Consider the following 13,684-nt stretch of genomic DNA (forward strand, 5'->3'; position numbering starts at 1 on the left):
CCGGGCGTCTTATGTGCCCCTCCACAGAGCTAGCACTCTCTAAGGAACTGGATCTGCTGCAAAGTCATGGCTGCCAAAGGGAGGAAACATGCTGCCCCCAAATTTAGTTATGCTTCCAATGGGCACCTACTGGATGCAGTGAAGTCCCACCATGAAGTCCCCTACCCCCGCTCTGAGTGAAGACCAGCAAGCAAGGTCACCAATCCAACATGGGAGGTGGTGGCAGCGGTGGCCAGTGCCAACGCCCTGCAAAAGAGGACAGCCACCCAGTGCCAAAAGAGGATGAATGATCTCCTCTGTTCTGCCAGGGTAAGTCACTCTTCTCATCACTCTCAAATCTCACGCTCACAAAACAATCACACATCCACAGGGATTCACTCACTTCTAGTTCAAGAGACCATTCATTCTCTCACACACACCTTCAGCTGCCCTGTGGATCATGTCCTCATCCCACCCATGGTACCACTCACCACCCACACATGCCAGACACCCTTTTAACCTGGCCTGGCAGGTGTCCAACTTACACTCTCTCCATCTGTCTTCATGCAGGACAAGCTGGCTTACAACAAAAGGGAGAGGTCGCAGACTGGTGGAGGAATGCCTGACAAAGTCTTCACAGACTTTGAAAATAGAGTTATTCAGCTGGCCGGTGATGATCTGGACCGTTCCTGTGCTGCTAATGAGGTCAGCGGTGCTCAACCAAATGAGGATCCAGCAGTGCAACATCCATCAGACAACTGTGGGTCAGTTCTCCTGTTCTGCAGTCCTCTGCCATGCACAAATTATCTCTCCTTGCTTTCACAAGCACATCTGGGAAGCAGCCGAGGGAGTCAGTGAGCCAGGTTCTCGACTCAAGCTCTGAAGACACCTCGGAAGAAGAATCTAATGACGCGCTCACCCACACCCTCCACCAGCGCAGAGACACACACCTCAGTGGGACCTAATTCTAGAGTAGCCTCGGGGTCACAATCTGGTGAGCACATCGCACTGATGCACAGCAGGTGGCGGCATGGACTTCCCAGGTTTCCAGCACTCGGAGGAACTGCTGGAGGTTAGAAATCTGCTGAGTCCGAGTCAGATGACGAGCCTCTGGACTCAGTCATACCTCTGTTGCTGGAGCTGCAAAGGCAAGCTCGGGAACATCAGGAAGGGATGGTCCACTGCACTCCTCAGATTGCAAGGCATGATGGAGGCCTTCAGTCAGACGTGATGCCAATGCACCAAGGTCAACACTGGTAGGATGGCAGCCATCATGGACACCATGGTCCCGAACATCGGTCATACACTGCTGCGCAGGCTGAACTCCATCGCTGAAGCCATAGTTGGCTTCCAACAGTGTCAACGCGAAAGGGGTGCGAGATAGCTGGATCTCACTCCAGCTGACCCTTCTCCTCAAGGAGTCAGCCAGGGTCCTTTGGGCACCCACAGGGAGGAGGATCAGCAGGTGCTCACCCTGGGACCATCTACCCAGGTGACTCCGGAGTGTCTGGTCCATCTGAATCCCCTCATTCTGTGATCCCAGCAGCTCCAACTCCACAGGCCGAGGAGGGGGCCATTGCCACTGCCACAAAGCAGGACCCTGAAAGCAGGCGGGGGCCCTCCAGGTCTCAGCCCTCCAGAGGATGCCTGCCAAGGTCATCACAGACAGGGCATAGCAGTCAGCAGGCTGCCTCCACCTTGGCTGTGGATGTCAGGGGAGCATCAAGACGTGGTGGCAGGGTTAAGAAGATGTAGTTGCACAGCCTGGGCACGAATGTTAGTCATTTTTACTTAATGTTCACTATTGTAAATAAACTCGAAGAATGTCTCCTTGCCTGTGGCTCCCTGTTATGATGAGCAGTATTTGTGTCACACAGATGTGAAACCTTGGTTCCTCCACAAGATAAAGGCAGGTCTCAATCCAGGGCCTCTTCCCTGTGCAGTGTGTAACCTTCAGACTAAAGTGATGGTCCGGCCTCTCACTCACTGGGCACATTAGTGATGCCTGTACCTCAATGATGCTTGTTATTGCTGCCAGAATGTTGTGGGCAGGCACCACAGAGTTCCGTCATTCTCTCTCTGTGCTCTCAGCACCTTTGTGGTGGGGCTGGCCCCCCATCTCTTCAGCATCTGTGACTGGTGACACTGTGCTCCTGAAGGGGTCAGGTGCTGAATGCTGACAAAGGATCAGGTGTATTTAAAATTTCACGGCTGCGTCTCCATGATATGACCCTGATCACAGAGCGCAAGTGAGCTGCCCTCAGCCAGACAGGAGTCAGACATTCTCAGAGGCTATGTGAAGATCTATGGAGTGCCCTTACTGCATGTCGTCATCATCCTCCTGGAACCTAGCGACTATTAGGGCCTCCGCTGCATCGCCATGACATGAGCCTGAATATTGAGTGTATGTGCGCTGCCATCAGCCACACAGGAGTCAAACATTCACAGATGCAAGATGAGGATGTCAGGATTGTCCTCACTGCATCTCGTCATCATGCTCCACAAATCTTGTGGCTATGAGGGCCTCCTGAGTGCGCCTGCATCATCTGGCCAGTGCGATGGCCTCATCGTCGACATCCTCTCCTTTGAGGACCTCATCATTATCATTCCCTTCGATGTCCTCCTGATTGGAGGATATGTGCAGCTCCTCCATCTCCTCCTCAGCCAGGTCCTCCCCCCAGTTGCAGCGCCAGGTTGTGGAGCACGCAGCCAGTGACAATGATGCGCAACACCCTCTGGAGACTGGGTTGTAGTACTCCACTGGACCTGTTGAGGCACCGGAACCTCATTTTCAAGATGCCTATAGATGGCTCCACCAAGTTTGGGTCGCAGCATGAGCTTCCTTATACTGTCGCTCTGCTGCAGTCCGAGGCCTCTGCACAGGCATCACCAACGTCCTCTGTGGGTGGCCCTTATCCCCGAGGAGCCAACACTGGATCCTGGAAGACGTCAGGGATCTGAGACCTGCAAAGGATGTAGGAGTCGTGGATGCTCCCTGGGAATCTTGCACAGACCTTCAGGATGTGTTTGCAGTGGTCGCACACCAGCTGAACATTCAGCGAGTGGAAGCCCTTGTGGTAGATGTAGTTGACTCCTGTTGCCACGGAGATCTGAGTGCCAAGTGAGTACAGTTGATGGCAGCCTACACTTGTGGAAAACCAGAGATCTTCACAGATCCCAGCACTCTTGCTTCCTGGCTTTCCTGATCCTGGGCAGAATGCACAAAGTTCTGTGCCTTTGTGAATATGGCATTCATGTCCTCCTGGATACACTTGTGTGTGGAGGCTTGTGATACCCCGCAAAGTTCACCTGTGGAGCCCTGGAAGGAGCCACTGGCATAGAAATTAAGCGCCGTGGTCACTTTCATGGCCTCTGGCAGTGGATGCCCTCCATGTCCCAATGACGCCAAACCTTGTAGCAGGTGGCAGATGTGACCGACCAGTTCCCTGGACATGTACAGTCTTAGGCGACATTGGTTCTTGGTCATCTGCAGGAATGACAGGTGCTGTCTATAGACCCTGGGTCTAGAGAGGCACCTACGAGTGACGGCTCTCTGTGGATCTTCAGCTGTGTGCGCAGTCGGCCCTGTCACCCCTTCATCTTGGGGGAGGTGCTCCTCCCTTTGCCAAGCCAGGTGCTTCTGCCGCTATCTTCTTCTTCTTCTCACCTCCCTGTAAGCCATGAGGCATACCGCTAAATCACCAGGCTCCATGATCCTGATGTTCTCCTCCTGCAGGATCAAAGAGAGAGATGTGTGGGTTAGCATAGGTGTAGTAAGAACCTCTCTTGGTTAAGTCTGAAGGCCACTTCACGCATGCAGGAGAATGCTGGCCATCACTTGCCTCCTTGCAGTCCTGGCAGCACCCACTGCTGAGCTCTGACACTGGGACTGCTATCAAGAGCCAGACTTCCTCCCACTGAGGGGCAAAAATCCAACCCTCACCTGCTGAAGTCCACCCCTGTATTATTGCTGATATTCAGCCTTGTTGAGTGTTGGTCGGTGCAGCACCAACTTACTTTCTGGGGGCGGGCAGAGGTGGGGTAAGCAATACACCCCCTCTCCTTCTGCACACTCCCCCCCCCCCACTCCCCCCAACCCAAATAAAATTCAGCCCACGGTGCCACTGGTTAATGGTGTTGCATGTCCACAGTGGCCAATTTGTCAGTCATGACCATTACCAGAAACCTGAAGCTGATATTCCCATCTACAAGCGCTTTTTCCCTTGGAACACGGTTTATTTCTGGTTCACGGAGACACTAGCAATACAACTTAAAAGTAAACTTCGGAGTACTTAAACCTAGCATGTAGTGGTAAATGCTGGATCTGTCGCATTAAAACATTAATGTGGTGTAACTCTCTTGTCCAATGGATTGCCTTTTGTTAATTTGTGGGATGTGTGGGTCGTTGGATACAACAGCATTTATAGCCCATCCCTAATTGCCCTTGAGAAGGAAGTGATGAGTCCGTTGTGTCTCTTCACCTCACCGCTAATTCTGTACATTAGAGCTTGAAATAATTGTTTTAGACAAAATAAAGGAAAATTTACAGCGCAACTGCTTTTTATTGTTACACTCTTCTCTTCACCTCTTCCCCCACACCCTTCTCCATGCCTCTCCCAGTCTTTCCCAGAAGATTGTGGCTACCTACCGACTGTGTTCTGAACAGTTATCATCACAGCATCACTATGATTATGGTATGCGTGCAGTAAAGTCAGTCCTGACTGCAGCTGGAAATCTGAAGCTGAATTTCCCAAAAGAAAATGAGAGTGTGCTGCTGTTACGAGCCCTGCTTGATGTGAACTTAGCCAAGTTTTTGGCCCAGGATGTCCCTCTATTTCAGGTATATTTGAAGAAGAGAACTTTGCTTAAAACAAAATCTCTGAGAGAGATTGAGTCTGGCATGTCAGCTTACTAATTGTGAGCAAAACTCTGCGTAAATGATTTTTTAGCATATCATGAAAATGGTGCAGATAAATGATCTTTGCACAGTCTTGAAGTGGCAATATACAATGTTCAGGTTTACGTAAAAAGTAAACTGTGAGGAGGACAGTGTAGAACTTCAAAAGGACATAGACAAGTTGGTGGAGTGGGCAGATAGGTGGCAGATGAAGTTCAATGCAGAGAAGCGTGAGGTGATTCATTTTGGTAGGAAGCCATGGAAGAGACAATATAAAATAAGAGGTACAGCTCTAAAGGGTGTGCGGAGCAGAGGGACCTGGGCGTATATGTGCATAAGACATTAAAGGCGGCAGGACAGGTGGAGAGAGCAGTTAGTAAAGCAAACAGTATCCTAGGCTTTATTAAAAGGGGAATAGAGTACAAGAGCAAGGAGATTATGCTGAACTTGGATAGGATACTAGTGAGATCTCAGCTGGAGTATTGTGTACAGTTCAGCGCGCCACACGTTAGGAAGGATGTGATCTTATTGGAGAGGGTGCAGAAGAGGTTTACAAAAATGGTTCCAGGGATGAGAAACTTCAGTTATGAAGATAGATTGGAGAGGTTGGGACTGTTTTCCTTGGAGAGAAGAAGGCTAAGAGGAGATTTGATAGAGGTGTTCAAAATCATGAGGGGGCTGGACAGAGTAGATAGTAAAAGGATCGAGAACGAGAGGACACAGATTTAAAGTGATTTGCAAAAGAAGCAAATGTGATGTGAGAAAAAGCTTTTTTACACAGCGAGTGATTCAGGCCTGGAATGCACTGTCTGGAAGTGTGGTGGAGGCATGTTCAATCAAGGCGTTCAAGGGGGCATTAGATGATTGTTTAAACAAAAGCAATGTGCAGGGTTACGGGGAAAAGGCAGAAGAATGGCACTGAGTCAAAATGTTCATTCGGAGAGCTGCTGCAGACACAATGGGCCGAATGGCCTCCTTCTGCTCCGTAACAATCCTGTAAAAACCTCAAGTGTTGGAAATATGAAACAAAAAATGATAATGCCAGCCACCAACTGTAAAGAGAACAATTTGGTTGAAACTCAAAGGCAAAGTAACTTTTGTTTTCGAGTATTTATTGACTAGCTTTGTGTTATCTGCATTTTCAGCTTTTAGCCCAGATCTAGGTGTTCAGGTCAAAACTTTGGTAGCATCTCAGGATCAGCATGCAGAGTTACAATGTAAAAAAAACCCTTGTCATCCACTGTTAAAATGCAATCTCTGTGTCTCGTTGCTCCAGGGAATTATATCAGACTTGTTCCCTGGTGTGGAGCTACCTGCACCGGAACGCGAGGTTTTCCTCGTTGCACTCAGGACCAACATTAAGAAAATGAAGCTGCAGCCTGTTCCATGGTTTATTGAGAAGATTATTCAGGTAACTTGAAGTTGTTTTAAGCTGGTGATCTGTCCGTTTGTCCGTCCTTTTCAGGGGGGAGAAGTTAGTATCTGCCGATTTTTAATGATCATTATCTCCCTTTCCAATTGTTACCCTCCCCAAACACTTTCAATCAGTAAAATAGTTTTTCCCTTTTTGTAAAAGCAAAATAATGCAGATGCTGGAGATCTGAAATAAAAACAGAAAGTGCTGGAAAAACTCAGCAGGTCAGTCGGTAGAAACAAGAGTTAATGGGCAGAATTTTTAGGTTGGTGGGCGGGGCACCCAACCCGACTGGACATGAAATTGTGTGAGATGATGTCAGGGAAGCGTCTCAACGTCATCCCGCGTTCGTGCAATATTTTGGGCGTGCGCAGAAGTCAAAATTGCACCCACTGACAATTAAGAGGTCAATTAAGGTAATTAAAGGTGCAATTGTCTCTGATTTTTTGTGGTCCATCCAGCCTTACAGTTGGCAGACGGGCGGGCAGGATGAGGTTTCCTGTTATTAAATGAAAGAAAAAAGAAAAATCTATGGTCGGCATTTTTATCACGTACATGTTCAGGTGACTGATTGTGATGCTTGCGCATTTTTTTTCCTGATTTTAGAAACTTTATTTAATACTTTTCAGCTCTTCAGCTCCCTGAGGCAGCCCTCTGCCTTCAGGGAGCTTTCTGTCAGTGCTCACCGGCACCCACACTGACCTCAGTGCCCGTCCTCCTCCCGCCCTCACCCCGGCAACGCTGAGATTCTCAGCGCACATTTCACGCTGGCTGGCTGTTAATTGGCCAGCCAGCGTGAAATTGCGGTCAGAGGCAGAGGTTGGTAGTCCATTCCCCGGTCAATCCCGGACCCACCAATCGCGCCTGCCCACCGATCTAAAAATTTCGAATGTTTCGAATTAAATGACTCTTCTTTGGAACTGAAGGGAGGTAGAAATATGATGGGTTTTATGCTGTTGAAAGGGAGACAGGGGAGGTAGGACAAAGGGATGGTCTGGGATAGGGTAGAGGACGGGAGAGATTAAATAACAAAGATGTCACAGAACAAAGGGCAAAGGGAGTGGTGAAGGTTGTAGTAAAGAAACAAAGTATTGGTCCAGAGTGAGTGTTAATGGCACGATAGTGAACAGCTCTGTCTGAAAGCAAAAACATGAAAACAAGGTTCAGATATATTTGCAGAATTAAACAACCCTAATGTTTCTTTAACTATGGGATAGGTTAATGTTGCATCAGCCCATGAAACGATAGTGCCTGAAAGATTTCATCCCTAACATTTACAATGTGAGGGATGATAATTGTGTTGCAAGTATATTTTTTCAAGTTAAGCTATTATTTGCTGAGTATTTATATAAATAGCATCTGTCTTACTACTTGTTTTTGCCTCCTATTTTCCTGAAAACAATGTTTCAGTAAGAGACTTAACCTAGTGACTGAAATGAAATGTTCTGTTAATTTATCCTTTGCTCCATCAGATTTATGAGATGATGCTAGTGCGTCATGGATTTATGATTGTTGGTGATCCTTTGGGTGGTAAAACCTGTGCCTTCAAAGTGTTGGCGGCAGCACTTGGTGATTTGTATGCAGGTAACAATTTATCAGATATTTATGTAGCAAATTACCCGTTGCATGTTTGCAGAATTAGATAAATATATATCCTGCTAACAGTTACACAACTAATATTGTGCGTTTCCTTATGTGACAGTTGTTTGTAAAATGCACTTGTGATGCCACAGTTCTGGGTTTCAGCCAATTCTACATGACAAGAAATTTTCAACTTCTTTGGATAAAAGTACAATTACTTACAGTAAGACTGTGAGTAAGGTGTACATCAAAGCAGTAAAGCAGAACAAAGTTCTTGGAGTTTTCCAGCTACCATTTGGCACATGTTGGTATCATCACTGGTACTTTAACATTGGTGATAGGGGTGAAGAATATTAGAATCACTCTTAAAGGTTCTATTTTGCCCAGCACTCTTTGGCAGTAAGTGTTACTGTCAGTGCTAGCTAAGGAGAGGTGGGAGGAGGTGGGTACGAGGGAATGGTTAGGACATTTGCAGGTTCAACTACTTCTGTATGTAGCCCACTCTTCTGTCTCCTGCTATTGCTATTTTTAAAAATTCTTTCATGGGATGTGGGTGTCACTGGCAAGGCCAGATTTGTTGCCCCATCCCTAATTGCCCTTGAACTGAGTAGCTTTTCTGGGCCGTTGGTCTGGAGTCACATGTAGGCCAGAGCAGATAAGGATGGCAGTTTTAATTCCCTAAAGCACATTAATGAACCAGATAGGTTTTTAGGACAATTGGTGCTAATTTCATGGTCACCATTACTGAGACTAGCTTTCAATTCCAGATTTAGTAATTGAATTTAAATTCCATTAGCTAATGAGTTGGGACTTGAATCTGCGTCCCCAGAGCTTTAGCCTGCGCCTCAAGACATTATCACTATGCCACCAACTCCCACTATCACTAATTATGGTACAGATTATGTCAGCAAACAAAGTATCTACAATAATATAACAGCAAATCTAATGTAACATGCAAATGTTGTTTGTATAATATAGTTATCATCAGGTAATCTATATTAATCCTATCGATTTCAGCGTAGGATTATTTTTCATGCCTTGAAATTAAGTTGTTACTTAATGTGTTTATTCAAATTCCTCTGCTAGTTTTAGCAGAGGTAGGGTTCCAGCTTCTGTTAAAATAATGGAAAGAGGAAGTTCAGATGACGAATGTGTTTGTGTGAATATTGCAATGTGAAAACGGCTAGGAAAATGCTTTTTTCACTGACTGTTATAGAAGCATTTAACATCTTTCCACGGGCATGGTTCATGCACAGATAGTGGGTGGGATTTTCCACACCCGCCCTCCGTCAGGATCTTCCGCTCCCGCCGCAAGTCAATGGAATTCTGGCCGGGGTGCTGCCTCACCCCTGGCGGGTCCCACCCGCAACAGGGCCGGAAAGTCCCGACCCATGTATTTTTAAGGGAAAATTGGTTAAATATTAAAAGCAGAGGAGGACACAGGGTTACGGGAAGAGCGCGGGAAATGGGATTAATTCTGGACGTAAACTTCCGTATGCTTAGGTATAATTTCAAGGCTCGGTGATTTCCACAAACAGATTCATATTTGTGTATGCTAAAGTCGATTTGAATAAGGAAACGTAAAGGCGTTTTTTGTGCAACCTGTCAGATGTAGGGGTATGCGGAAGAATGCAGGAGAGTAGATTAAGGCCAGGATTTAATGGCCCCTCCTGTCTAGTGGGATATTACGGATCCCGCCGAACTGAATGGAGATTTAAAGAGCTCGCTGCATCCGCCGGTGGGGAGACACAATGCGGCAGGGCTGTAAAATCCTTATGTGGAGAAAAATGCCAGTGCAGATGAGATGAACCAATTGTCATTCTGTGATTTGATTATAATCACAATGGACTGAATTGTATCAGCAGTATATAACAGATTACAGTTTTTATGTAGGTGGGTAAATGGGAGAACAGCCTCCCTTCCTGAGACAGGCTGCTTAAATATGCATATCGGGGTCCTACGTTGGTTCAGTGACTCTAGTTGCAATATTCAAAATTGTTCCCTATCCATGTCTCTCATTTGCCAAAGACTCAGTGAACGTCGCTCCAACAGCTATTTGTGTTTAATATATAAATTTAGAGGAGGCAATGGTGCAGTGGTATTGTCGCTGGACTAGTAACCTAGAGACCCAGGGTAATGCTCTGGGGGACTTGGGTTCGAAATCCCACCACAGCAGATGGTGGAATTTGAATTCAGTAAAAATCTGGAATTAAAAATCTATTGATGACAGTGTAAAAACCCATCTGGTTCACTAATGCCCACTGGTGAAGGAAATCTGTTGTCCTTACCTGGCCTGGCCTATGTGTGACTCCAGACCCACAGCAATGTGGTTGACTCTGAAATGGCCTAGCAAGCCGCTCCATTGTAACAAACTGCTACAAAATCACAAAAAAGGAATGAAACCGGGTGGACCACCCGGCATCGACCTAGGCACAAGAAATGACAATGACAATCGCAGCCCTGTCGACCCTGCAAAGTCCACCATACTAATATCTGGGGGCTGTTTCACAGACTAGTCAAGCAACAGCCTGACATGGTCATCCTCATGGAATCATACCTTACAGATAATGTCCCAGACACCAGCATCACCATCCCTGGGTATGTCCTGCCCCACCGGCAGGACAGACCCAGCAAAGGTGGTGGCACAGTGGTATACAGTCAGGAGGGAGTTGCTCTGGGAGTCCTCAACATCGACTCCAGACCGCATTAAGTCTCATGGCATCAGGTTAAACATGGGCAAGGAAACCTCTAGCTGATTACCACGTCCCACCCTCCCTCAGCTGATGAATCAGAAGCACTGAGGATGGCAAGGGCACAGAATGTACTCTGGGTGGGGAACTTCAATGTCCATGGCCAAGAGTGGCTCAGTAGCACCACTACTGACCGAGCTGGCCGAGCCCCAAATGACATAGCTGCTAGACTGGGTCTGTGGCAGGTGGTGAGAGAACCAACAAGAGGGAAAAACATACTTGATCTCATCCTCACCAACCTGCCTGCTGCAGATGCAACTGTCCATGACACTATCGGTAGGAGTGACCACCACACAGTCGTTGGGGAGACAAAGTCCCGCCTTCACATTGAGGACACATCATGTTTTGTGGCACTGCCACCGTGCTAAATGGGATAGATTTTGATCTGATCTAGCAACTCAAGATTGGACATCCATGAGACACTGTGGGTCATTAGCAGCAGCAGAATTGTACTTGAACACAATCTGTAACCTCATGGCCTGGCATATCCCCCACTCTACCATTACTATCAAGCCAGGGGATCAACCCTGGTTCAATGAAGAGTGCAGGAGAACATGCCAGGAGCAGCACCAGGCATACCTAAAAATGAGGTGTCAACCTGGTGAAGCTATAATACAGGACTACTTGCGTGCTAAACAGCATAAGCAGCAAGAGCTAAGCGATCCCACAACCAATGGATCAGATCTAAGCTCTGCAGTCCTGCCACATCCAGTCGTGAATGGTGGTGGACTATTAAACAACTCACTGGAGGAGGAGGCTCCACAAATATGCCCACCCTCAATGATGGAGGAGCCCAGCACATCATTACAAAAGATAAGGCTGAAGCACTCACAACAATCTTCAGCCAGAAGTGCCGAGTGGATGATCCACCTTGGCCTCCTCGGGAGGTACTCAGCATCACAGATGCCTGTCTTCAGCCAATTCGATTCACTGTACGTGATATCAAGAAACGGCTGAAGGCACTGGATGCTGCAAAGGCTATGGGCCCTGACAATATTCCGGCAACAGTACTGAAGACTTGTGCTCCAGAACTTGCCACCTCCCTAGCCAAGCTGTTTCAATATAGCTGCAACACTGGCATCAACCTGGCTATGTGGAAAATTGCCCAGGGGGTATGTCCTGTACACAAAAAGCAGGACAAATCTAACCCGGCCAATTACCGCCCCATCAGTCTACTCTCCATCATCAGTAAAGTAATGGAAGGGGTCACCAACAGTGCTAGCAATCGGCACTTGCTTAGCAATAATCTACTCACTGGCGCCCAGTTTGGGTTCCGCCAGGGCCACTCAGCTCCTGACCTCATTACAGCCTTGGTTCAAACATGGACAAAAGAGCTGAACTCCCGAGGCAAGGCGAGAGTGACTGCCCTTGACATCAAGGCCGCATTTGAACAAGTGTGGCATCAAGGAGCCCGAGCAAAACTGGAGCCAATGGGAATCAGAGGGAAAACTAGGGATGGGCAACAAATGCTGGCAGAAGCCCACACCCCGTGAATAAATAATTTTTAAAAATTGTCTTTCAGAGCTATAGGTTGAGTGTAGTTTAGATCTGTTGGAATATTAGTTTCGTTTTCATGTGGGAAGGAAAGAATTGGGTTATTATGCCAGAATGTAAAAATACATTCTATTCTTAGTTGTGAATGTTGAAATAGAAAATATAGAAACAGTAAACTGATGAACATAAGCTTTTTTGAATCTTCTAACATGTTTTATTTGTTTTATTTTTAAGCCCGATTGATGAATGAGTATGCTGTTGAATATGCTATAATAAATCCTAAGGCTATAACCATGGGCCAGCTGTATGGCTGCTTTGATCCTGTGAGTCATGAATGGACAGATGGGATTCTCGCCACAACCTTCCGTGTGCATGCAACCTCTGCTACCAATACAAGAAAGTGGATTGTATTTGATGGACCTGTTGACGCTGTGTGGATTGAAAATATGAATACTGCATTGGATGACAACAAGAAAGTAGGTGGATATTTTTGGAAGAGTTTGAGAGATTGTGAAGAAATCGTATAGAATTGCACAGAAACAGTTTATCAATATTGTTGTCCATGTTATTTCCCCAAGTTCTATCCTTCGTCCCTCAAAATCAGCTTTTCTCCAATTGATTATCCTGGTTTTTAACATGCCTATCTTGCTCTCAGTTATTATCTTGAAGTGTATTTTATTACGGTCACTGTGTCCAGATGTTCCCCCTCTTTTACTCCCCTTAGGTGCTCTGCTTCATTCATTATTGCTAGAAAGTAGTGATTCTTCCTTGTTGGACTTCTTAAATACTGGGTTAGAAAGGAATTGTGTACACACTGTAGGAACTCAATTCCCTTATCCTCTTTACCTACCTCCTCTAGCCAATTAATTTTGGGGTAGTTGAAATCCCCCATGATTATTATTCTATGGGCTTGATTTTCAGCTTGGTGTGCGGGCACGCGCCCAACACATGCGAGCGCGAAATACCGCGCGGAGATGTTGGGCGAGCATCCCGGCATCATCGCGCACTTGCGCAATATTTCGGTTGGCAGGCAGGCGCCGGAGTCGGCAGCGGACCTGCCGACAACTAAGAGGGCCGTTAATCCCACTAATAAATTAATTAAACTTGAGTTTTCTCTGCCTGTCCAACCTTACGGTTGGCGGGCGGGTGAATAAGCCCTTGGATTTTTGGGGAAGCCTCATCCACGGGCAGGGTGAGGTTTCCAATGTTAATTAAAAATAAAAGTAACATTTTTAAATCTTATTTTTAACAGGTCTCTGCTCATGTGACAGAGTCACACGAGGGGACGTTTGCCTTAATTTTAAAATCTTTATTTTGAATGTTAGAAATCTTCAGCTCCCTGAAGGCAGCTCTCCTGCACGCGTGCACTGACTTCTGTGCTCGCCCTCCCCCCACCATCCCCGCACCCAGGCAGTGCTGAGCGTTTAAGTGTGCGATTCACGCTGGCTGGCCGTTAATTGGCTAAGCGGTTTCGCGGCCGCTCCCGGGCCTGCCCAATAAGGTAAAAATCTTGCCCTATGTCTTTTACTCAGTCCCCTAATTTGTCTGCACATTTTTTCTCCACTTCCC

At 46.8% G+C, this 13,684-nt stretch overlaps 1 protein-coding gene across 1 annotated transcript in view; it reads left to right on the forward strand.

Annotated features, from left to right (window-relative positions):
• The window catches only part of dnah3 (dynein axonemal heavy chain 3), a 161,850-nt gene that overhangs the window by 89,476 nt on the left and 58,690 nt on the right, over positions 1 to 13,684 (forward strand). The window contains exons 32-35 of the mRNA XM_078557671.1: positions 4,600 to 4,819; positions 6,153 to 6,287; positions 7,763 to 7,874; positions 12,350 to 12,591. Of these exons, the coding sequence (XP_078413797.1) occupies positions 4,600 to 4,819; positions 6,153 to 6,287; positions 7,763 to 7,874; positions 12,350 to 12,591 (709 nt within the window). The remainder of the gene's footprint in view (positions 1 to 4,599; positions 4,820 to 6,152; positions 6,288 to 7,762; positions 7,875 to 12,349; positions 12,592 to 13,684) is intronic.

The sequence above is a fragment of the Cetorhinus maximus genome, chromosome 15 (genome assembly GCF_964194155.1).
Source record: "Cetorhinus maximus chromosome 15, sCetMax3.hap1.1, whole genome shotgun sequence".
In the NCBI taxonomy this organism is placed as follows: domain Eukaryota; kingdom Metazoa; phylum Chordata; class Chondrichthyes; order Lamniformes; family Cetorhinidae; genus Cetorhinus; species Cetorhinus maximus.